The following is a 25,507-nucleotide window of genomic DNA, read 5'->3' on the forward strand; positions in this document are numbered from 1 at the left end:
GTTACACGTCCTGTACAGATCTGTAGTCACCCGTAGACAGTGGTAAGTGTTTAGTTGTTTAAAACTGTTGATAGTAATAGTCCTAACATTAGCTAAAGTTTTTAGCACGGCCACCAGAATGCAAGGGGAAAAGTGGAAGCGCTCGAGGGGATCTCTTCAAAGAAAAAATACACTACAGGAGAAAGAGTGGCTCACCTGTAGTGCAGTACTCGGCAGCTTTTTCGACATAGTTTATCAAGCGACCCTCTTCTTCTCCTGTGTGCACAATGACAATCACAAACGGCAGCGAGCAGCAAGGCGGGCGGGCACTCACTCCCATGTTTGGTGTTTAATTCAAACACACACTTGCTTGCAGCGGCGTTTTTTTTTTGTTTTGTTTTTTCCTTACATCACCACAACATCCTCTTTCAGACATATTCTTTCGGCTTGAATTTTATTTCGGCCAAATGCCGAAAATGCACATTTTTGCCATTTTCGACCGAACATTTTCGGTGGCCGACTATTCAGCTACCACTCTATCACTAAGGAAAACATATCACCTGGGGAGTTCCTCACTAATGCCGCTCGGCCCTGAAAAAGTCCCATAGAGACGCGAACATCCAGAGACAAAAATGCCGCTTCGGCGTGGAACCGGTCCGGTGGAAAAGCTCAGTTAGAAACGGGCATCTTTTAAATTGTGGAACTGTCGACTCACTGGGTAGTGTTGTTTCTGTGTGTACGTGTAATGTTCACTGTCGTCCTTCTCTGAAAGCACAGCACATTAGTCAGTGTAATCGTGCTCTCACTCACCCAAATATACTCTGACCTTGGTCAACACTCGCTCCTCTCCGCCCTGTTTAACATTACAGTGTCAAATTTATGGCGCTCATCAAGCTGCTTCCCATAATCGGATGCGCACGCACGCATCGTTCCTGAAAGAAAACTGTATTGTATGATTGTAGAAGGCTATAAAGTGGAATGCGTGCTGGGGAGAAAGGGTTAGCTGGTTAGTTGGGCGTTTATGTCGCCGTTTTGGGTGATGACTGCGTAGCTGCAACACTGTTACAAAACCACACATTTCAGGCCTACTGATGGAGGCAAAACACATTTGTTTGTTTCTCCAACCCACCGCTCCTCTTGCCTGTATCACACCACAGCTTCCTAACTCCTGCTGTTCTCTGCCAAGTGATTGTAGTCACAGTCACTTATTACAACTTAAACCCCCACCTGTGATGTTTTACAAACACACCCTGAATAATTCAACACCTTCTAATAGCCTTGTTGCTAGTCGCTCATCCTGCCTGCCTGGTCGCTGTCGTGCTTGCCGTTCCTTTCCCTTCTGCTCATCCTCTCTGCTGTTAGTTTGTTTCATATGCAGTGTTGTGCACCCATCCTGCAGCATTTTGTCTTACATGCACAGCACTTAATCAATTTTATATTTTTTTTTTTCCTTTTTAGAGTATTTTTCATCCCTGACATAGCTGGGGTTAAGGCCAGGCTGGTGAACGGGAAAAGGCGGTGCTGTTTTGACAGGATTTTAATGAGTTGAGAAGGAACTGGGCTGGTGTACAAACTATGTATCGTTATCACAAAGTGAGTCTCGGTTGTTGTAGTACAACTATACCCTAAAGAAACCTCAAATTGGCACGAGAGACGCAAAAGTGGAGCCGACATTTATTCGCCTGTGCCTTTTAGACAGAATTTGTGGTTTTGTTAGTTATTAATCATGCTGATAAGCAGAGTTTACAGGGTCCCCACAAGTAATCTTTGTGTGTGTGTGACTTTTGTGATCCGTTGCATCACTAGTACTCACCCATCCCTAGTCTTTCTCATATATTGGCAATTGGCTTCTTCTGCCCCATAGTGACTCGAGTTTTAGGAACCAAATTCCTTGCCCCTCTAAAGGGCCGTGGTAACCCTTATATCAGGGTCAGCAAGCTTTTTGAAACCTAGGGCTACTTATTGGGTACCTTTTAATGTGAAGGGCTACCACCAGTTTGATTTGCTCAAATTACCTTTAATTATGTTATGTATTATTATTAATAATTAAGGATATTCAGTTTTGTGAAGACACTGATAATGTTAATGCTTCCTCACAATAATATGATCAGATGAATATCAATATGCAACACTTTTCTTTAAATCTGCCGATTTTCCAATGATCACTTTTATAACATTCCTAGGAAATATCACTGGCCAGCTACTCAAGTGTTCCTTGGCTACCTGGTGTCTCAGGCACCACGTTGGTGACCTCTGCCTTATAGCCTAATAACTTCGTAATAGGTCTCAACAATTGTCTTAAACTGTGTCAACAATAGGTAGTTCAAGCATTCTAGCAAATATAAATCAGATCTTCCAGGAACCGGCGAAGAAGGTTGAAGCGTGACATGAGACGACTGTCGAGGTGGCGCAAGCTGCAGGCATAGGCGAAATGATAATCAAAGGCAGAATAAGGAATGAGAATATAAAAGCCTGCAAGCAGCTCTTTATGGCAGACTAACGGTGGCTGGTGGCCTGACTCGTGCACACCTCGACACCGAGCTCTCATACTGGGAGGAAGAAAGTGTGGCTACAGGCGCTGCACAGTCACCATGTCAGCCCGAGACATCACTGACAAGTGTGTGTTTAGTGTACATTTCTAGTCACGGGGGGGCAAAAATGAAATGAAATAGCCGTTTGAGTGATGTGATGTGACAATTCCACCCCCTGTGTGATTACAGCTGTTAATGTGTCTCTTCTGTCAGCAGAGCTCAGGGGTGGATATTTGTCCATGTATGAATTAATCACTCCCGGGAAGTGAGCTAGCGCATCCCCGGAGGAAGGGAAATGAAAGCGCAAACTAAAGCCAGTCTTTGACTGCCATGGATGTGTTAGCCATCTATAAAAGGGTTTGGGAACATAATTCATGTTTGTGTGTGCCTCAAAAAAGGCAGGAAGTACATTACAATAGAAGAAATGGGCTCCCTTGCCATGCAACATCTGTAAAAACATGTCTCTCATTGGCGTGTGAAGTGCTTCGCACGTTTGTAATATGAGTGTTTCTGCCCTTTACATCCATTTTGGTAAAAGCCCAGTTAGCTTGCGCAAAGCTTTGTCCAGAGAAGAGACAAAATACAAGGGAGGAGCACCATTTATATTTTCTTCTCGACACGTAGTTGTTGGTTAAGGTTAGAAAGATATGAGTGCAGCAAGAAAATGGACCACTGCAGAAAAATGAAGACTGCGGAGTGCAGCGTCCAAGGCTAAGGCACAGCAACAGGGTAAGCTAGCACGTTAGCATGAATGGTCATTTTTCTAATTTCTTGCATCATCTTGTATCTTCAAATTTTCAAATGTTGCGACAACAGCAAATAGATTGACAAACCAGCAGTTGGAAAGCATCAATAGAGGAGAGCAGTTTTAAGCAGAGCAGATACTTTTACAATGGAAAGATGCGTAAGAGGGTCCAAGCCAGCCCCAGAAGGCACACATCATTATTTTGCCCTCATTATAAATAACCATGCCAAGGCTATTGGAGACATTTTCCTCACTGAGCTAAACCTTGTTTTGTTTCTGTTCGTCTGTGTTTAGGATCTAATGGCAAAAGTACGTGCTATGCTTGCCTCGTCAAAGGTTTTCCAGCCTCCCACTTCCTGAAGACGTCTGCTAACCGAGAACACTCATCAATTTCCAGGAAATTATGCAGCTGGAGTCTGTTTGAGCTTTTTTTTGTTCATCTTAATTTGAGAGTCAGATTGCCCACAGTCACCTGCTGAAGATGAAGTATTTAGTTTGACCGCCTACTTTCGAAAGCGACTCAGCAGCCGATGATGGATCATGTCCACAGTTCAACCCCCCCAGTATCAAATAAATTTGTTCTTTTGCAAGTACTTGCGTTGGAATTTATCCAAAAGTTGTGAAGCTCCTTCCATGAAGGATATTAGGTATTCACATCTGTCACTTCCACAACATACCTTTCTATATTTTAATTTTATACTTACCATCAGTGCTTGCGTGGCCTTGTAGTTCTGTTCCTGATCCAAACTGTTAATAAAGTTGAATGATTATTGTCATTGCCCAGCTTTGAAGTGAGTTTTCATTCTTTATGCCAACCCAAACTAAAGGCTTTTGTGTGGCGCAGACTGTCTTTAATTGTTGTTAAGGCTGCTTGCTGTCCTTATTTATATCAAGCAGCTGGAACGTGTTCAAATAACCGAACCACAGGTTGGTTTCTTCATTGCCCTTAATTTAGCTGTAGACTAAGATGGAAGAACGTCTTCTTGCCTTTAAACCTAAATATCATTAACTTCTACTGTGATGTTGGGGATAAAACCCCGCAAGACAATCCATTCATTGTCTGTCCTCCGGGTGTTTGGGTCTAAGATGGCACTGGTGACCAACTATGCAGTGAAACCGGGGTGCAGAAATCTTTTTCTGACTTTTCCTCAACAACCTCAGGCAGAGTATAAGATCATAAAAGAGTAAATGTTCCGAAAGATAGCCTGTTTAAGACCCCATAGAGCCATAAGATGATCAGCAATAAATTCTCTTATAGACAAGCCATAAAGAGACCCTAAAACACAGATGTGGTGCTGTCTGTCTGCCAGCAACTGGCATTTTCCTGTTTTTACAACTCCCAAAATATATTTTTATTAAATTAAACTATCATGAGATTATTGTTGACCATTTTACACTGATACATCACATTAATTGATGGTTCTTCAGCAAGCAGTTGTAAACAAATATTGGACCAATTTCTGTGTAACCATGCCTTTCAATTACATTTTTTTAATTTATCAGTTAAGGCCACAAACACTACTAGAGGTGGACGCATCAATGAATTTTGAGCGTCTGTCAATCATCAACAGTCAATATTTTGAGCTTTTTCCCTTTTTCTCCGGTGAAACAGGCTTTAGTCAAGATGGAGGGATTTTTTTCACTTTCAAATTGTCTGCTCGAAAACTGAATCCTGAGAGGAATTTCACATCATACTATATGTTCACATCAGATATCTTAGAACAACTGTACACAAGAGATACCCTCATGCTGTTATTTTATGGTTAGATTTCACTTTCTATATAAACTATTACCGGTAATTGATTTTAGTTTTCTGTGTACTATGCTTGTGGAAATACGCATATTCTCACCATTACATTATTATTATTTTACTATTGTCTCTCACAATGCTTCAAGGCTTTTCATTTCTGGGCAGTTTTTTTTTTTAAGAATAAGATTGTCTCCCATGCGTCCCTGAGTTCTTGACCCAATTCCAAGCATTGCTATTGTAAGAAATGAAAAGCCACCCATCAGTTAAAAAAGGTGAGCTGAAAAGTACGAGGGCAATAATAACTATTGTATGAGAAGTCTCCACCATTGAAACAGTTTATTCAACAGCAGTGAAAGGCTTTATTTTCCAGTGCACTGTATATGTGGCTGTATTTATTTATTTATTTTAAATAGTACAGTATATTATATGTTTGGGCTCAGAATGAAAGAAAGTTAGCAAGTCTACTTAAAAAAACTTGCACAAAAAAATGAATGTACACATAAATGTTTCCCCATATACTGTATGTTTATCATGGCTAGGTTGAGCAGGTTGCAAATGAAGCCATCTATTGGATGACTGCTAGATTTGTTAGGCGAGGCAGTTCTAATCCGGCTCTGTGCTGATAAATGGTTCAGGTTTTTGCTTTGCTTTTCTCTTCAGATCAGCAAGAGACTTCCCTTGAGGCAATGTGGCATGTGGGCCAAAAATTCAGCAAGCACTTCATCTGGCCAATACAAAGAAAAGGCACTTATTTGATTATTTTTGGCCTTTATCTGCCCGTAGAGCTGCACCAGCTTTGATAAGGAGACCTATGCAGCTTCTTTTCAAACTCGCTAATTGTTTGCCACTATGGAGGAATCCCTAAGTATGACACTATTGGAGTTTAGTAAGAGATTTAAGCATGGAATTGAGACATAGTTCTTTATTAGAAAAGCACATACAGCACAAGCACACACTTTAAGTATAGCTAAAGTTTGTGGAATATTCTGCTGTTTTCACCCATATTTAAGAATTCAAACAGGTAAAAGTGTCAGTTATATCACTTTCCCTGTTTATGCAAGTGGCATGTTAATGCATGCTAATAATAGCTGCAAGTATGAATAAGATGCAGTGACCTACATGGTTAAAAAGTGTTTTGAAGGCAAAGTGAAGATCAAGTCCATTAAAAAAAAAAACATCCTGTTATCTTTGAGATTTGAACTCCATTTTCTGGCTTTGTCAGCGCACTTACTGGCTCAGGTAAGCAATTAAATCAGCATTTTTCCACGCATAATGTGAACATGCCAAACAAACTCTGACCCTGCTGAAAAGACGGGAGTCCACACAGCGTTTTCACATTGGCTTCACATTTTTACTGAAGTTAAGGATTGACTGTTGAAACTTGGTTAAGTCAGGGTTGGTAGAAGTGGGATCCAAAACCACCTAGAGGTCCTCTGCCGCTTGCCTGGTGGACTTGATGGCTCAGCAAAGTCTCTATTGCCGCATACCAATACTTGGTCACTTTTCTACTTGTTAGCCTCTTCAGTTCGACCTTTTCAGGGAACTGTAACGTCTAAGAGAAGCCACTTGTATTGTTACTGCTGATGAAAGTGTCTGAAGTTGGACCGATGTATGAATTTGAGATATATCCTCAGATTGCCTTGCAGTTCCTCGGTCAACACATTGGTTGCTCGTCTTGGATCAGCTCTACTTGATTTTGCTCTGCATTCTTAATAGATTCTCATAACAGAATTCCCAAGAAGAGGCAAATGGTCAAAGAAGTGTATGGAGATGGCAAGGAACTTGGAAATAAAAGGTAAAAGTCATGTGATAATGTCTGCTTTTTCTTTAGTGAGGGTGGTTTGTAATATTTATTTCAAACAAGATATATTATGGCAGCGTCAAACTTTTAACTTATGACTGTTCTTTTAAGTGCTCAACCCTTCAACAGTGTCTGATGAAATTACTTTGTGCCATAAAAATGTTTTTGCTCCTTTACTGTTTTATCATGCTGAAAACCAATACGTTTCCATCACTGTCACATTCTTAGAAAACATAACTCGCTAAGTTTTAACAGCTTTAGTAATTTGTGTTTTCTTAAGTTGTTCTTTAAATATTTCCATAACCTTGCTTCCGAGCCGCTTAGGACGTTTATCCAGAGACCAAACGGCAACAGTAGAATAACACGAGCAACATTGACCCTTCAGGGGCCCAGTAGTGTGTTTACTGCATGTCCTGCTCTTTTACCTAAAAAGTCCTAATTCACACCTTACCTGGTTATACCCCTCTTCGACAGTAGAACCATGGGCCAAATATGAAGTCGCAGTTTTATTTGTAATGAAAGTAATCCCATCGCATCTGCACAAAGCGACTCAGGATGCAATTGTGCCTGACATTTGCAACTTCATTAACTTAAAGAGGCGTAGAGAGAGACTGCGTGCATGTAAGTCACTAGAGGCAGAGTGAGTGGTTGAATTGGTCTTGCCGAGGGAAGTGACTCTCAAAAGTAGTTACGTGGGAGATAAACATTTAGTCCACGGTGAAGGACGCTTAGATCCCTCCATGTTCATTGAACAATATCTGCCTAATTTCTTATCTAAGCGACCGATCTTACCTCAGCAAAACCCAAAGGACCCCTTGAATTCCACCTTACCCTATCTGATTCCTATTCATCTTGATGAATAAACATCCATAATCAACACAGCATTAACATACTTTGACTGGCTACACAAAAGCATACCAACCTACCTACTGTCCCACTGTCCAGTCTTTGTCAACCAACAAAGTCAGCTCGACTGAACCAGGGGTCTTCAACCTGCAGCTCTGGAGCCACATGTGACTCCAAAAGTCCCTCTCATGTGGCTCCCTGTGTGTGTGTGTTTTTTTTTTACATATTTATTTTTTGTTTTATAGATAAAATATTCTTTAAATTAATTGATTTAGGTTTAAAAAAATATATATGTATATATATATATATATATATTATATATATATATTATATATATATATATATATATATATATATATGTATATATATATATATATATATATATAATATATATATATATATATATATATATATATATATATAATATATATATATATGTATATATATATATATATATATATATAATATATATTTATTTAAAAAGAGTCAAAAAAATTAAGTTGTCAGAAAAAGAGATGAAAGGTGGATGAAGAATTAGTTATAGAAATTAACTAAAAATGTCCAAAAAGGAAGAGCTAAGCATGTGAATATAGCTAAGTTTCATCATTTATCACAAACCTGTTGAAAACACAAAGCATTCTGTATGCTCTAGCATAGAAAAAAAAAAAACACAATCAAAAACATATAAATACGTTTTTGGGACCCTGGCAATATAAAAAATAGAACGTTTTTATACGTTTTGGGGAGCAAATGAGTTACGTGATAAACCATTGCCGAACCAACTCCAACTAACCTAACAAACCCTTGCCTACTTATCTGTGTGACCAACAGACACCAGACTTGAACTGTCCGAACCCGCCCAGCGAAGCCATCCATAACTTTGTCGCTTCAGACTGTTAATCCATGATCATCTCACCAAAACGGGCTAACATTCATCTTTGTCCCGGGAGCACTACTTTGAATTGCAGCACTCTGTCATTGTCTGTGCTCCATCGTGCTTCTTCCCTAAATGAAGGTTGTATGTATTTTGTTAGCTAATAGTTGCTTTCCTTGAAAAGGACCCTCAAACGTCACGGCCAATGTCGAACCAGATAACGCAGATTATTTGCATTCTTTACGCTCTTATACATGATCTCCCGCTATCATATTAATGTTACTTTAAGCATTTCAGACTTTTGAAACAGATCCGAGTTATTTCCAGGGCTCAGTGGTGTATTGTCTGTTGTTGAGAAAATGATCATAAAGAATTCAAACCAAAGTTTTTCTGCCATCTATATATTGTAATCGTCTTCCAGAAACATGACAGCCTTTTGGGCCAAACAGATCTTTTATTTAGATGGAAAGACTGAAAATAGATCGCAAAATACAATGTGTGCCAAGTCTCCATTCTTATCTTTGAGTCGGGGATTTGGAGGGCTTTCATCATTGGATTGTAAAGCGTTTATTACCTTAAATTGACTTGTGTCCTAAATCCTTCGATCTAATCTTGGCTCCATTGGGGACGTACAGTTAGCAGCTATTGTCAGAGTGTCAACTCCTTTACAGCTCACTTGTCTTAACTCATCCGTCGGCTACAACTGTCCCCAGATGGGAGTCACGTCCAAGGTTTTTGCTGCTTGTACTTTGTTGATGCTAAAAATAATAAATGATTTGGCAATAATGCATTGTCTGAAAACACATCCATGCCCAGATTGGCTATGCTGCCTAAAGAAAAAGACATCAGGGTGCAATGCGGTATTTCATGTGATGTGTAGATTACTGTGATTTGTGTAAAGCTTTCTAGTCCTCAATTCATCTCTTTTTAGCAAGTCTTGTTGAGCTTGAGCAGCAGGTGATCTTTATTAAAACACTAGCCCCAACATTCAGCTCATGTTTGACCTTTTCACAACAGCCCGCGGAAAATTGCAGCTCGATAGTTTGACACTTAAAGATACCTCATCCTTGAAATTGTTGGGTTCCAGGATCCAAAATGAATGTTCGATCTGTCTGGGGGGGGGGGGGGGGGGGGAATGCCAGATTTCTGTAACACTTGTTAGCAAAATCAATTGTATACCAAGGTGGATGTGTATTGAGAGGACAAGGTTATTTAAAAGTTTTTTTATCCACGTTGAGCTAAAGAATAAGCCATTGTTTTCGTGTACGCAAATGAAAGTAACGCGGAATATTGTGCTTCATCTATTTGTGCAGGTTGGTTGGTTTGTCTGCTCATTCATCTCTTATTTGTAGTTTCTTTGGCGTTTTTTTCCCAGGTCAAATTCTAACGTGATGTGAGGCTTTAACTCATTCAAACCCAAAAACATATAAATACGTTTTTTAATACTTTGTCCTTGACTCCCCAAAAATAAAAAATAAATATATATATTTTTTAATGCTAGAGCACACTGAACTAGAGGGCTTTGATGCAGCTTCTGACATGAAGAGGTCGCTTAAAGCATTAGTTATTACAAGAAACAGGCAGCAGAGTATAAGAGATCAGCCATGGCCATGTTGCAACAAGCTCTTCTTGACAGTGTTTTCAATAATGATGAAAGCTATAGCTATATGTAATGCTAATTGCTGCAAAATGGAAACAGATACAAAATATTTATTTTGGTCCATGTTTTTTTATAGCAATAGAACAGAATATTCTGTGGACCTTGCAAAATCAGTCAAAATCCAGTAAAACAGCTGAGAGCGAAGGTGGTTGCTTCAGTAAAAATTGCTGGGAGTGAATTAGTTAACAGAAGCTCTAAGGGCAAAATTCACTTGTAAATTGCGGCCAACCATATCAAATCATACCTGATCATTTAAAGCACTTAACGGGTGAACTCCAGACCCTTAATTGTTCACTTAATACACTCATATTGCACCTTTAAAAACATGTGTTTACAACGTGTTGTGACAGAACAGGAATGTGTATATAAAACTATCATATAAAACTGACTGACTGACCCTGGCAATCCTGGGTTGCCATTTAAAAAACGTGAAGCAATTATGTGTGCATGGGTTCCTGCTCTGGATAAATGGTGGATGTTATTGGTTATTTTTTTGTCTTTTTTTGTCTTTTTCTTTCTTTTCTTTTTTTTTTACCTGCTTCCTCTGACCAAAGAAAACTGTGACTCGAATTAAACATCCTCATATTACACTGTTGGACTTGGTCGAAATAATGACACTGCTGGTCCCCAGATGATGTGCTTGTCCTCAGGTCCCGCTGCTGAGCTGCTCAATATCCTGGCTGCTATTAGTCTTATAAAACTGGTTGCACCCTAGGCATTGTGCGAGGTAATGGAGAAGACAGAAAGAGACTTTTCGAGAGCCGAATTGAAAAGGACTGAGTTGGAAAAGGGCTTTTATTTTGGTCAAATATCCATTTAAATGAGTTTGACAGACGCCTCTTAGCACCCACCCGGAGGCACCCGAGGCTGCCCACTATTGGGAAGCTCTTCAAAAGTTAAGTTTAAACCACTTCATTATTTGCTGCCATTATTTATTAATATTGCTGCATGGATGTTTATAATGCTAAAACTTTTTTTTTCTTTGAAAGCTGTCAATGTAAGGATTCAGCATGCTTGCTTTTTTATCTTTTGAAGTGTGTGCAGATTTGTGAGGGAGTGAGTGATTTTTTTTATATCACAACAGCCATTTTAGATTAAAATTCTCAACACGTGTGTATATATATATATATTTATATATATTTATATATATATATATATATATATATATATATATATATATATATATATATATATATTAGGGGTGTCAGGCGATTAAAAATTGTAATCATAATTAATCGCATGTCTTCAATAGTTAACTCACGATTTATCAAAATTGTTATATCTGTTCTAGATGTACAATCCAATATTTTTTGTAAATTTTCATAATCTTGTTAACATTAAAGTGGAAAAGATGTTTACTAGAAATATGTATTTTAGTCACTGATACAGTAATTTCATAATAATTCATCAAATTGAGTTCAAATTAAAAATAACGAAAAAAAGAAGCATGAGTGTGATATTGATTTGTGTTGAGGTCATTTTTCTGCCACGAGATGGCATAATTGTATTTATAAGACGGTGACAGCTCAGTGCATTTTTATTTTCATATTAAGAGCTATCTAATCTTTAACATGAAGTAACTTCCAAATTCTGCACATTTTAAAAATTGTAAAATACAACTTTACCCCAGTTTCCCCAAGTATATGCATTATTGTTACATTTATTGCTGCTAAATTTTGACGTGGATGTGTCTGCTGCGGGCTTCCCAAGTATGGGGCGGTCATTAATCATGCGTTTAAAAAAAATTGTGGCATTAAAGGAAATTTAAATTAACGCACTCATTTTGACACCCCTAATATATATATATACAGTACATATAATCACTCATCTAATTATATACGCAAACATGGATTGAGCTGTGAAATCCAACTTGTGGTTGCTTTCCAGATGTCAGCCGGTGGGAGCGTCTGCTGTGAGGTGGCATCCTTGTCACTCAGTGAGGATTTCAGAACTCCCCCCCCCCCAAAAAAGTACACACATGGCATGGAGCCAATGATTGCCATCCTTCCCTCCCACAGAGCTTTTCATTTCCCCAAAGCCACTTTCGGATGAGGGAGGTGGGAGCCAGCGGCTTTGCTTACCTGAAGCATGAAGCAATCCCCAGCGCTGATGATGCCTTTAGTTGCCACCTAAGTGGGGTTCCTTCGTTCCTGCTGCGAGGACACAGCAGTTACTTCTTGAGGTGTGGATTGGAAATGTGGGTGTCCTTGCATGCTGCGCCTGTCGCTTTCTTTTGGGAGAGGTGCAGGATAACTTTAGCTTAGGTTGCATGCTAGTTTTATAATGTCCGCCTACGAGTCACCAAAATGCACCAGAATTTTAGAATTCAAATGTACTGTGCTTTATTTAAAAAAAAAAAAAAAAAAAAGTTAAGGCCACTGTAATATTACACACACTTTTGTGAAGTAGTGAGAATGAGATGCAATTTCAGTGTAAACGCGTAGAAACTACAGTGTCTTGGTTGGTTTAGACCAGGGGTCAGCAACCTTTCCTGTCAAAAGAGCCAATTTAGGCCAAATAAATATATATATATATATATATATAATATTAAAAAAATCTGTCTGTGTTAGTTAATGTACTGAGGGATCATAACAGAAAATATGCAGCATCCTATTTTGAGATTCATTTTCTTCTCCCCTTCGTCTTATGTTTTTGGATTATTTATTTTTTTAAACAAATCTTTCAGATGTAGTGTTTCATACATTTATGGACACATGGTAATTTTCTGCCTCTCTTCTTCCTTTTTTGGGACATTTTATGGAATTTTTTTTGAAAACATTTTCTTCTGCCTTTTTTGCTATAAATGTTCTGACATTTTTGGCAATTTTGTGGACATTTCATGGTAATTTTCTGGATTTTTTTTTCTTTTAAAAGTTAATTTTTGAACATTTTCTTTTCTTTTTAAAATTAATTTTCTGACTTTTTTTGGCAATTAAAAAAACATTTTATGATATTTGCAGACAAGATAAACTTTTATGGTAATTTTCTACATTTCTTTTGTTTTTGGACATTTTATGGTTACGTTTTGGAAAAAAATTCTGCATTTAAAAATGATTATTTTTTTGCCTTTTTTTAAATTTTCTGTTCTCTTCTTCCTTTTTGGACATTTTTAGTAAAAAAAAACAAAAAATGTTTTCATCTACCTTTTGTCTCTAAACCCTTACAAATAACTTACAAATTTGGACTCTGACATTATTTGAATATATAATTATTATTATTATTATTATTATTTTTTTTTAATCAAATTCATTAATTCATTTAAATAATATTTTACCTAAATGTTTTTTAATGAATATGTACAAAAAATTATTTCTACTAATTAAGAGATCCACAGGGAGCCACAGTAAAGAGACTAAGGTTGCAGGTTGCAGACCCCTGGTTTAGTCGCTAGACCGTGGTTAAAAAAAACCCTACACGTTTTCAACCTTTTATATTCAGCCTTTGTCGAGCTCTTATGAATGAACCTCTCTGTCTTATCGTACATCCTAGCGCCTCTGACTTTTGTCTCCTTTTTCTATTTGTTGCCGCCCCCGCCCCCTTTTTCTGATTATTTGTTTCTGTGTGGAACTTTGACTTTCCTGTACCATCGCATCATTCACTACCTTAGTCTCGCTCCTTTTGTATTCCAACAGCAGACGCATTCCAATCCATCTCGCTGTGATTTATTGCTGCGGCGCTTTCTTTATCTTAAAGTTTCTTGTTACAGTCGCAGCCCGATACCAACCTGCTGCGAATTTTTTTGTTGTCATTCTCCTTATCGTCTTCTTCTTCTTCTTCTCCTCCTCTCTCTACGAGAGTACAGAAACACTTGGGTTTTTGCCAAGGTGAGAATACGGCAGCAAGATAAACAGCTGCAATGTTGTGATTTGAAGCCTACGTCCATCCTCTGTCCTGCTGCTGTCTGATTCAGTCTCTTGGCTTCTTCTCACAGTCAGCCGTCCCTGTTTCCTCCTGCTCTCCACTCCGGGAAGGACATCCATTGTTCCCTGACAGCGTAAAATCCTTCATATCCATCCCCGTAGGCTCTAAACTATGGAACACAGCTCTCCAAACAAAAGCCTCTGGAATAAGTGTGACATTGGAAAAGAAACAGGCAGCTCCACTGTAATTTGTAAAGCCTCTAATGAGCGACGCTGAATGGCTGACCATGGGCCTCTGAGCTAAAGCCTTCAAGTCTGTATTGTCTTTCTCCTCTGGAGGCTTTGGATTGGACCAAATTGGCATTGTCTGCGCGTGTCTGCGTTACGTGCGAGGATATTCATTTGGGCGAGCAGGTCATTCCCGCAATGTCCATCCAATCCTTTGGTTTTTGCCTCGTTTGTATTTACACTAAAGTCAGTCGTCCACCCATCCATCCGTCCTCAATGCTTATCCTGTTCAGCGTGACAGGAAGCTGGAGTGCATCCCAGCTCGCTGGCTTTGGGGAAAAAGGCAGACTTCACTTTGATCTGGACTATGGACTGGTCAGCAATTAATCACAGGCTACTTATAGAAAGAGGCAATGTTTTACACACATTCCCACGGTCACTTACGCGCCACCAGGAACATTCAGCTTGTGTACTGTTTGCCGTAGCATTAGGCTGTGATTGGTGGAGCGTCATACACGTCCATGGATTGGTCGGAAAATAATCGTCACTTCTCTGTGGGAATTAAATTGGAAGGAAGAAAAAATGCAATTCCGAGAGAATCTAAAGCAAATGTCAGTACACAGCGCCGTGGCGTATTGCAGTCGGGCATCTTTCCATTTACCAAAGATGAAGGAAATAGCATCACTGGTGACTATTACCTTCCTGCTGGGTTTCCGGAAAGGCTTGTGTATGTTGATGTTTTTGAACAAGCAGCAATGTGAGTCAATAGCTGCTTTAGCTGCCACCTGCGTGGCGGCAAAGCAATAAGAGAGATGTGACACCGACGCCCCTCTGTGTGCTCAATACCCAGAGAGGATTTTTGTACTTCTGTAACTGTCAACATCTGTCGATCTGCTTCACATCCCGCTGTCCCTTTAAGGCCACACAAATTCAAAGCTTTTGGTACCTTTATATTCAAGTGTGGTGTAGAGTAACGTCGCTATTCGTCCACATGTATGATACCCCTTGTAATGCATTCACCATTGCTGTTTTTTCCCCCTACAAATTAGTTTAATTTATACAGAGGTGAACCAATAGGCTGGTAAATATAGAAGTACTGATTAAATTCCTGTACTTCAGTAAAGATAAAATTAAAATTTGACTGTCAGTTCTCTGCAATACTTGTCTTGATAACTTGCCACAACAACAGCAAAAATTACATTTTCTTCTTTCATCAGCTAAGCAACATCAAACATCAGAAGGTTTCTTTAAGGGGCAGAAAACAGTAATCCTTCATCCCTCACAGGTACCGCATTTTTGGTCCTGCTATTTGAGAGAAACATTTTCAGTACATTTTATAGCTCTGTTATGTTCGGCCTCCCATTTATATGGGGTATAATTCAACTGTCGACAAGTAGAAGGCAATATTTTTATTTGACACTGTAAATTTGGGGGTTAAAAAAAGAATGAAAACAGGAAGTATTTGAACTCAGCATAGATTTTGCTGTGTCAAATCCTCTTCAATCCTGATTTTTATGCCTACAGAAAGTGATGGCTGTAGGTTTGTATTATGATGTACATCTTTGGGCATGAATATTGATGTATATTTAGAGATAAGGTTATTATTTTGGAAAATATGGGATTATTTTAAAGGTATTTTAAATGTCCTAAAGAAAAAAAACATGCCTAGGGAGTGTAATAAGACCTCTATGACAACTGAATGATAATGACACCTTACTTACAGATTATATCACTGGGCAATATATTGCAACTCTGAATCTGTTGCCATCATAATGCCATCATGGTCCGCCATGTTGCTTTTGTCCCTGTTTTACTCGGTTTATAAATCCCTAAGGTCAGTCAAAATAAGTGATGGGAAAATGAAGCTTCATGACGCTTCATGAAGCACGTGGACTATTTTTTACTCCTCTAGATGGTGCTCTTGTTTTAAATATAAAGGATAGTGCAATGAAAGTTGATTACATTTCCATTGCTTCATGAAGCTTCATTTGTCAATCACTAGTCAAAATCTCAACCACTTTCCCTCTCTTTATTTACGTCTTTAACAGTGTGTCGTTATCCGCAGAGGTTAAAAATGTTCAACATGCCCGTTTGGACAAAGTGAAGAAAGTACAGAACTGTTTTCAGATGTCGGGTAAAAAGTGGTGAGAAAAATGTCGGGACTATAAGTAAAAAGGGGTGAGAAAAATGAATACTCAAGTAAGGTAGACACAGATAAGGTACAGATAGCAGTCACAAACTACAGTGCCACCTGCTGCTCTGGCATATGCTTTACATCCTGAAAATGTGTGTTCCAGTTAAAAGAGAGAGAATTTTAAAACACCATTCAAGGGGCTGGAAATTTGTTCTTCGAAAAATGATTGCAATACGTCATCTTGTGGACCTAAAGCGATGATGATGTCTGCAGTCACAATATTGTTGTCATATCTCCTCATGAGACGTCCTCGGAGTGAGACGAGGTATTATCAGTGCCCCGCAGCAAGAGCAGTGTTTCATATGAGCAGGACCGCTGAGACTTGAACCACCATGGTGGCGCTTAATTAGAACGCCAGACCAAAAAGAAGCGTCTCATGTTCCTTGTTAAACATGCCGAAGGCCATACGAACAGCGCGTCTGAGGGTCAACGGGTCCCCGGCTAGTGGAGCTTCCTGATGAAGTGTCTGCATATTATGTTAGTGAAAAACTTACGTCATGTCTGCATTCTCGTGAAGCACTTGCTTATCAGGAAGAATCGTTAAGCGGGATTGTCAGGCAAGCAAACAAATTGAAACTTGCGTTCCCGTCTGACAGTAACATCATCGTTTTCGGCGCAATGACAACTCATGTCGAGTGATGGACAAATGAAGCTTCATGAAGCACTTGTGATATTTTTTTGGACTCCTCTAGATGGCACTCTTGGTTTAAAGATGCAGTGGATATGTAATAAAGTTTCATTGCACGAGCCTTTATATTTAAAACAAGAGCACAATCTAGAGGAGTAATAATAATAATAATAATAGCACAAGTGCTTCATGAAGCTTCATGAGGCTTCATGTTCACATCACAACAGTAGGGCATGGTTACTGGTTGCTTATATTCATGAGACATGGCTGACCTCTCAAAGCTGAAAAAAAAAGCTATTGTGTTATCTGACATAACATCTTTGTAACACTTATTGAGGCTGATGTCACATGATGTCCTGCAACCAGTAGGTTTGAATTCCTTTTTTTTTGCTATCAATTTTCTTTCCCTCAAATTTAGCCCTGACTGTTAATGTTCCTTCTTGTCCATCAATAAATGACACAGTGCAGCCGCGACTATTCATCCAGTGGCGGTACCGTGAAGCGAGAATAAACTGCCCAAATATATGCATTGCAATGTTAATATTTCACTTTTATCTGCATTTAGCTGGCATAAGAGTTTGAAGCCGAATCATAAATCATAAATGGAGGAGTTCATTATTCAAATAGCACTCCTCTACTGTAACCTCGTGGTCCACAAGACTAATATTGTGTGTAATGAGTCACAGTTCCGTGGGCCTGACTGAACCAGTGCCGTCTTTTTACATGCAGTCTTTGACCAGCATGATGGAGTGCACAGTGCGGTTTAGGTGAATGTGCCAGACAAAAGCAAATCATTTGGAAAAATACTTTAGGGTGAATTGTCTTGCTTCTGCTGAAGGATGTCAAAAGGCACCCCCCCCCCCCCCACCCCCAACCTCCTCTCGAGACGTTTTAATATGACCAAAATTGAATTACAACTCAATTTTCTGCTGCCCTATAACATCATTAATATTTCCATGAGATTTATATTTTATATTTATATTTTTAAATAGGTTTTTTTCCCTGTTAAATCTCTATTTACGAGTATATCCACATGCTACTGTAAACTTTACTATATTCCCCCAAAATCTGTCGATGGAACAGATATTGGTCATAATCGCAAGCCATTATCAACACAGCCATAGATCAACTTTACAATCTAAAATCTTCGATATGAGATGTTTTTATAAGTCAAATGGTAGACTGCCCATTAGTACATAAGTAGTGTTAAAGAAAGTTAGAGAAAAAAAAAAGAACCGTTCCTTCCTTTAGTCTTTCCAACGGTCTCTTGAGGTTTCCCTAATCTGTTGGAATTTAGATGTTTCTGGGGTTGGTGAAAAGATTCTGGTTTTGTAACTGTGGGTGGTAGGTGGTGTCTGGGTGGTGCTGGATTTCACTTATTTATTTCCTTTGATCCTTCCTCTGGTCTCCTGACAACTTCACGACTCTGGCTGGACTCTGAACTGCCCGGTTAAGGTGAAGGGTTTGTGATTTTTAACAGGTTGCATGTGAATTAAAGAGCACAAGCTTGCACGCACACACAGATGCAAAAAAAAAAAGAGCAATGATCATGACATGATGACTTGGGAAGGCTGTCAAATAAATCATACTGAGCTATAAAAAATAAAAATAAAAATCCATTCATGTTCTATAGTGCTTGTCTTTATTAGATTCGCTGGTAAATTGGATTCTATCCCAGATGACTGGGACTTGGAAAAGTACCTTAGTTACTTTACTAATTGCTTCCTTTAAAAAGTAACTTAGTTATTTTTCTGATGTAATTTTAAAAGTAATTAAATTACTTTAATAGTTATAGTGATCAGATACCGACAACCCTACTTAGCATAAAAATTAATTAATTAAAAAAAAATAAAAAAAAATTAATGAAATAATGACAACCTTTTTGACTCATCATCTTGCTGTTTATGAGCGCTTGAACCGCCAACGCGCTGAAAACAATGATGTTGCTCTCTCTGACAGGAATATGAATTGGAATACTCCCTCAATGCATTTCACTGCGTTCAAACGGTAAATATCACCGTTTTCTGTAACGTATAGATAATGGTTTAGTGGCTAATGCATACTATAGTGTTAAGAATAGGTGTCCTCTATTTTTTTTTATTATTCATTAACTGTGCGTGAGGGAGGCACCGTGACTGAGAAGTTTGTGTTGTTTATTTATGTCTTGTCAATTCTTGTCACTGCTGCATCCCGCAGGCGTTTAACAGAAACTGCCTGTGGTGGTGAAAGATGCCACTTTCAGAAAAACCGATGTAACCTGCTTGTGGAAATTAAAGCAGTCTGCAAAGTGATACTTTGTGATATAAGAGTAACTGTCGTCTGATTATTTGACTGTAAAAAGTATTATGTTAAATGAGTTGTTACACAAAAATGTGCACATTTAGAGTAACGAGTTACTGTCATCACTGCAAATAATTCACAATTTTTTTTTAAAGTACAACGGATGAAGATTTATTTTTTTTTGTCTTCCCCGAGAGTATGGAACGCGTCAAACGTCTTCTCAAATTGCAGGCTACGAGGAGCTGCTGTGATCAAGTGGTAAGGGTTCCATCTCGGCTGAGGCGTCTGAGGGGGAAGCTGACTGATCAGTTCATCACATGCAGCGCAGAGACGAGTGGCCAATCACATGTCGGGGTGAGAGATCTCCACAGGCTGTGTGATTGTGAATGCATGTCAGTCTCAACTTAACACGAGTGGCCAATGAAGAAAATGTACACGTGCGGAGCGTTAAGACGAACCCTATGAGGGTTCTTGAGGAACTGAAGGGGAGTGTCTGAAGTTGAAGTAGTACATTTGGAGAGGATGTACAAATTGTCTCAAAGGGGACACGGGTGAACATCGGCCCTCTCGAGAAAGAGTTTCATTTAATCGAGAGCCGAGAATGTAACATTTGCAGGAGCCCATCTGATTGTGACAGAAATCTTAAAAGTGCAGTTTAGGAAACAACCAGGGGCTCTAAAATTGGGTGCCCACCAAAGGCAAGTCTATCTTGAAATTGAAAAAAATCACACCAAATTGGAACCCACAAACCTGTTCTTTGTGAAAGAAAATGAGTAGTATGTAACCATTTCTGGGTAAAGTCTGCTACCCGAAGTGAAATTCAACTTTTGCATGCTGCTAGTAGCGATGGAAGTTAAACATTTATCTTGAATTCAGTTCATTATGTGTAATTGTTGACTGAAGGTGTTTTGAAGCAATAGAGTGCACTACTTGTGTGGAACCAGTAGAGGTGCTGTTAATCCAGTCTTATCTAACTTGCTGCCTAATAATGGTAACTAGACAAACAGTTCAAATCCTCAGACAAACTGTATCCTGGCAACACATGCTAGCATTAGCATAAGTTAGCATTAGCAGTAGCCACAATGCTAATGCTAACAAGTGGAAGTTTTACTGCCTCTGCCCTCTAGTAGCCAAATTTAGAATCTTCCGATTTAGCCCAGTCATGTTACGATGTACACGTTACAATAATTTAGCATTGCCTAAACATTTGTTACAAAATGCTTGTATATCAAGCGAGAAGATTGGAAAAGACCTTTGCAAAACTATCATCTTACAGTTGATTCACATTTAAAGACAAAAGAGGTTTTAGCCTCAGACTAAGATTTTACAATGACTGTGAATTCCCTTCCCCCATCATTTTTTTGGGTAGAAACATCACTTTTCAGACTCTCTTTTGTCAATCCTCCAGAATTCAAGACTGGCATGGAGTCTCTCATCCCGTACCGTGTTATAAAGTATAGCCCATAGTTGAGCAAGGAAATGTTGTCAGCTAAATGCTATATCCCTTGCTCTTAGCTAGCTATTAGCTGTCGGTCAGAAAATTAACGGAAAGCATTATTTAATCAGCAAAAAATCTTGATACTGTCGAACCAGTTAAAAGTCTAAAGATCAACATATGTGCCACCTTGTTGAAATGGATGGAACTCTCACCTGACTCACTTATGTGCTTTAAGTTCATTCGTGGGGCAAGTCAGGAACCCCCCGAAACATATTTAGCCAGAAAACAAGCCTCACTTCAAGTAATCTAGGTCATATGCTCCACTTGAGACCGGTGAGAAGCCAGAAAGTTCCCAATGTGAGCTCACCGGGGCCACTTCAAAGCGTTACGGTCAAACAAACAAACAAAAGCAACATGACATCCTCAACGTTCTACAGAATTCTACAGGGAACCTATTGGATCGTCGTAGAGCATAACAATTCCAAGCGCAGTTCCTCCACGGAGACTGCGATGTGTTCAAACTATTCCCGACACTCTTCGACTCATTTCAGCAGAATATCAAACCAAGCGTTTTTTGTTGCAGTCCCGAATGCACCATGCATGAAGTTCGGATCAGGAATAATTTAGTTGCGTGTAAAATATGAAGTTTTGTCATTTTACAAATGGCAAATTGCTACTACTGCGTTGTGTACGTTGCAACTCTCACAACGCACACTCCAAATGCTTATCTCATCACCAGGGATGGGAAGATTGATTCCATTTAAGAGTTGGCTTCGGTTGCTGGCAGGCAAAAGTTTGTAATCATTTTCACTTTTTAAAAGCAAATCCAATCAAACGATGATGAACACATTACAAATGTTGTGTTCAAGGTGAATCGGCTTAATTGTGTCATCGTATAAATGGACTTATAAACAGTTTTATGAGAAGAGGAAGGAAGCTCTTAGAACGAAGCATTAAAAAATCGTTTTTTCTTTTTTCGGGGTGGGGGTGGGGGGGCAGGGCCGAGCTGACTACGTTGGTTTTAATGCAGATCTTTGCACGTGTCGTCCTTAGACTGCCCTTGCAAATGAGACGGCTTAATAGCCCGTTTGACAATGGCTCTTGTCCGCTCTATCGGGGGCGTCGCCCAATCCTTTACGCTGATCCCATCGGTGTTTCATCTTAACCCTAATTGACGATGTGCCCTGTTATCCCCGCCCCCCACCCCCCGCCCTCCCCTTCTATCACTCACTTAAGCAGCTCCCACTGAGCTGGAAATGATGCCTCTTACTCCCCGATGTCCTGCAGTCATCTTTTAAAGGATCACTTTAGGAGGGAATAACCCTCAATGACTTCTTCATTGATCAGCGCGTTTCGACTGCTGGGAGTCGACGGATCGATGCATTTTAGAAAATGAATAGGTGCTTGTTCTGTTTACTGCTGAGGTCAAATGGAATGCTCACACTTATTAATGATAGTGCATTTACTCACAGGCAAGCGTGATGCCTTTGCTCGGATTCATGCCTCGAGTCGGTCGGCCGACCTTTTTAACCAGCCGGTGCCCTCGTGGATGATTCGCCTCACCTCTTTCTGCAAACGTGCGTATTCCGAGGATAATGTATGTATTCCAGGAGTCCCAAAGTCAAACTCGGCAACGCATAGAAGTGTCGAAATTAATAGATGAATCAACAAGTAATTATTATCTAATTAATAGATTAATAATCGAGTAATCGTTTAGAACCATTGTTTAACAACACTGAAGCAACCCCCTTTGCTCCCGGCAGTTTTACTGGATTTGGACTGATTTTGCAAGGCCCGCAGAATATTCTGTTTTATTGCTACAAAAACATGGAAACTACCCAAAAAATTAAGATTAGAGTCTCTTCTTTCATCAGGAAATGAAATATATTTGTATCCATTTCTGTTTTTCAGCAACGAGCATTAGACATTTGCAAACATCTGCTTTTATTTGAGAAAATAATGACCAAAATATGAACTGAATATATTATAAAAAGGTTGGTGTTGTTGCTTAATTTTTATTATTAATCCAAATAAACAACAATATCTGGTTAATAATCAAGTAGTCTAGGGGAAAAAAGGTTTTGTAATACACTTAACTTATCCGATTAATTGATGGAATAAATAATAAATAGAATAATCGATTCTTAAAAAAAAAATTTAAATCAAGTGACAGCCCTTGCAGCAGCCCTGTGTGTATTTTAAAAGTGTGTTTTAATCCTTTTAACAAAAAAAAAATGCTATAAAAACATGCATAGGGAGTTTTTAAATAGGGTATTTTTATATTGTGGATTTCATCAGTGGTGGTCTGGAATATAACCCTGTAATGGAGGGGGATTACCGTACTCCAAACATTAGATAAAAACTGAATTGGGTATGCTGCCAAAAGGTGCAAAAACAAAAACAAAAAAAGTATAGTCTTAGCTTTTTGACTCGCCAACAAAATAAGCCACAGTTAGAACACAGTGACTGAAACAGAAAGCTCACCACAAGAAAATTCTCAGGGAATTCATGTGTGATTATATAAAAAGTGGCAGTAAGTGATTTGCACTCATTCTTGCAGCTGGAAGCCAAACTAGCGCACAGCATGTACAAAAGGACTTCATCAAGACTAGATTAGCACAAAATAGGCCGCTCACGGTGCTGCCAATATCGGCAGAGTGCGTGACGTTCCGAGAGAGACGTAATCAGGGGCTTGCTTATTTGCAGTCAAAGTCAAGTAGTTAACAAGCACGCCAACACATCATTGACACGTGCCGCAAATCAAAGAAGCCGTCCGGTCTAGCAGGCTGCGACTCATCTCCGGATTAAAGGCTTAAGGGGCTCAAAGGTTGTGTGTTTGCGCTTGATAGCATGTTTTTGACTACGTGTGCTCCTAACCCTGCGCCGGTGCCAAGCTTGCACTCATCAGATCTGACTGTCACCTCCGCATTTCGTTGTCGAGGAAGAAGAGATAAGGGAAAGGCTGTTGGAGCGTTTGTTGAAGCTCCTCTTTTGCTAGCGCTGTTGTATCTGCGTGTCGCTGCTCCCATTGCCAGTGAGGCTAAACTGGTGCTGAGAACCCTGCTCATCTATTATTTACAAAAAGCATGCGCTGGCAGCTGTTTTTGAGATTATTACTTGGCAATCGTTGCGATACTAATTCAAACTTCTTATTATTACTGTTGAGTTATATAAGCAGCATAGCGGTTAGCATGTGTGCCTCACAGGTTGTTGTTTTTTCAGGTACTCAATTGTCCTTCCACATTTCAAACTATTAATTACAATTAATTGAAGTCTCTTAACTCAGTTGCTCCCAAAAACGTTTAAAAATGTTCTATTTTAAATATTGCCATGGCCCCCCAAAACATTTTTTTTTTATTATTATTTATTTTTTAAATGTTTTTTGTATACACTATAAAAAAAGTTGGGTCAAAAATAAGCCAACTATGGACCGATCCTCTACTTAGGTCAATTTGACCCAACTTTGAGTCAAGAAATGGCTCATTTAGTGTAAAACAACTCATAAATACTGGTCAGATCCTTTACTTAGGTCAAAAAATTGGGTCATTTTGTATAAAACAACCCAGAAATTTGGGTCAAATTGACCCATAAAGTGGATCGATCCATAATTGGGTTACTTTTGACCCAAATGTTACAGAAGGCTTTGATGCAGCCTCTGAACTGACGAGAACGCTTAAAGCAATGGTAGTTATTACAAAAAAGGGCCGGCAGGTGTAGCTTTCTGTCCAAAGAATGAAAAGCCCTTTGTTAACGAAAATACAGATGTCCACAATACAGTAAGCTATAAACTTACGTTAATATGTACTGAATAATTGTTTTCCATAACAGAGATCAACCAGGGCCATGTTGCAAAAAGTCTCCTTCCCCCTGTGTTTTCAAACGTAGCTACATTCTAATGCTAATTCTAATGCTAATTGCTGCAAAATGGAACCAGATAGAAATATACTTTTTTTTTCCTGATGAAAAAAGAGACTCTAATATTTATTTTGGTAGGTTCCATGTTTTTATAGCAATAGAACACAATATTGGTCAAAATCCAGTAAAACAGCCGGGAGCGAAGGGGGTTGCTTCATGAATGAGTTAATTGTCTGTAGACATGAACGTGTTTTTTTGTGATAAGACTTGACAAATATATGGCCCACGCAATAATCATCAACCAGGGCACATTTTCTTTGTTTGTAAAACATTTTAATCAAAAGACATTTTGTGCGTGACAAATAATCAATTCAAATCAAATCATTATTGCTTAACGTTTTTATAAACAAGCCAACGTTCACACTTATACCAATTGAACTGCAGTATATAACACACACACACGGTTCATCTTCTGCATCTGAAAGTTAATTTAAGTCCAATAAGTCTGATGAATTTCAAATGAAATATTCGTTTAGTCATGAAAATGCCACTGGCAATAACACAAACTTCCATTAATTGGCCGAGGACAGTTCAGGTAGTCAATGTGGGGAAGACCACACTCAAGTTCATCTTACATTCATATTCCAACACAGCAATAAAAAGAAACCAGGCAGTAATGTGGTCAAATGGACACATATTCAATGAATTACTTCAATACAAAATGTATACAAATATTATTAGGATTTTACTATTTAACCACTACTACACTGGAAATACTATGAACAAAACAATTAGGGGCTGTAAAAAATAAAGGGTTAACTATTTGGAGATTACTTTC

The 25,507-nt window shown here is 38.9% G+C and overlaps 1 protein-coding gene across 4 annotated transcripts in view; it reads left to right on the plus strand.

The window, feature by feature from the left end:
- sfswap (splicing factor SWAP) overlaps positions 1 to 4,031 on the plus strand; it is a 47,014-nt gene extending 42,983 nt beyond the window's left edge. For all 4 annotated transcript variants that reach the window (XM_086096657.1, XM_086096655.1, XM_086096656.1 and 1 more), the window contains exon 19: positions 3,550 to 4,031. In XM_086096657.1, coding sequence (XP_085952783.1) covers positions 3,550 to 3,615 — 66 coding nt within the window. In that variant the 3' untranslated portion in view covers positions 3,616 to 4,031. The remainder of the gene's footprint in view (positions 1 to 3,549) is intronic.
- Positions 4,032 to 25,507: the final 21,476 nt, after the last annotated feature.

Source organism: Leptonotus elevatus, chromosome 15 (genome assembly GCF_054856555.1).
Source record: "Leptonotus elevatus isolate MCC_2025b chromosome 15, RoL_Lele_1.0, whole genome shotgun sequence".
In the NCBI taxonomy this organism is placed as follows: domain Eukaryota; kingdom Metazoa; phylum Chordata; class Actinopteri; order Syngnathiformes; family Syngnathidae; genus Leptonotus; species Leptonotus elevatus.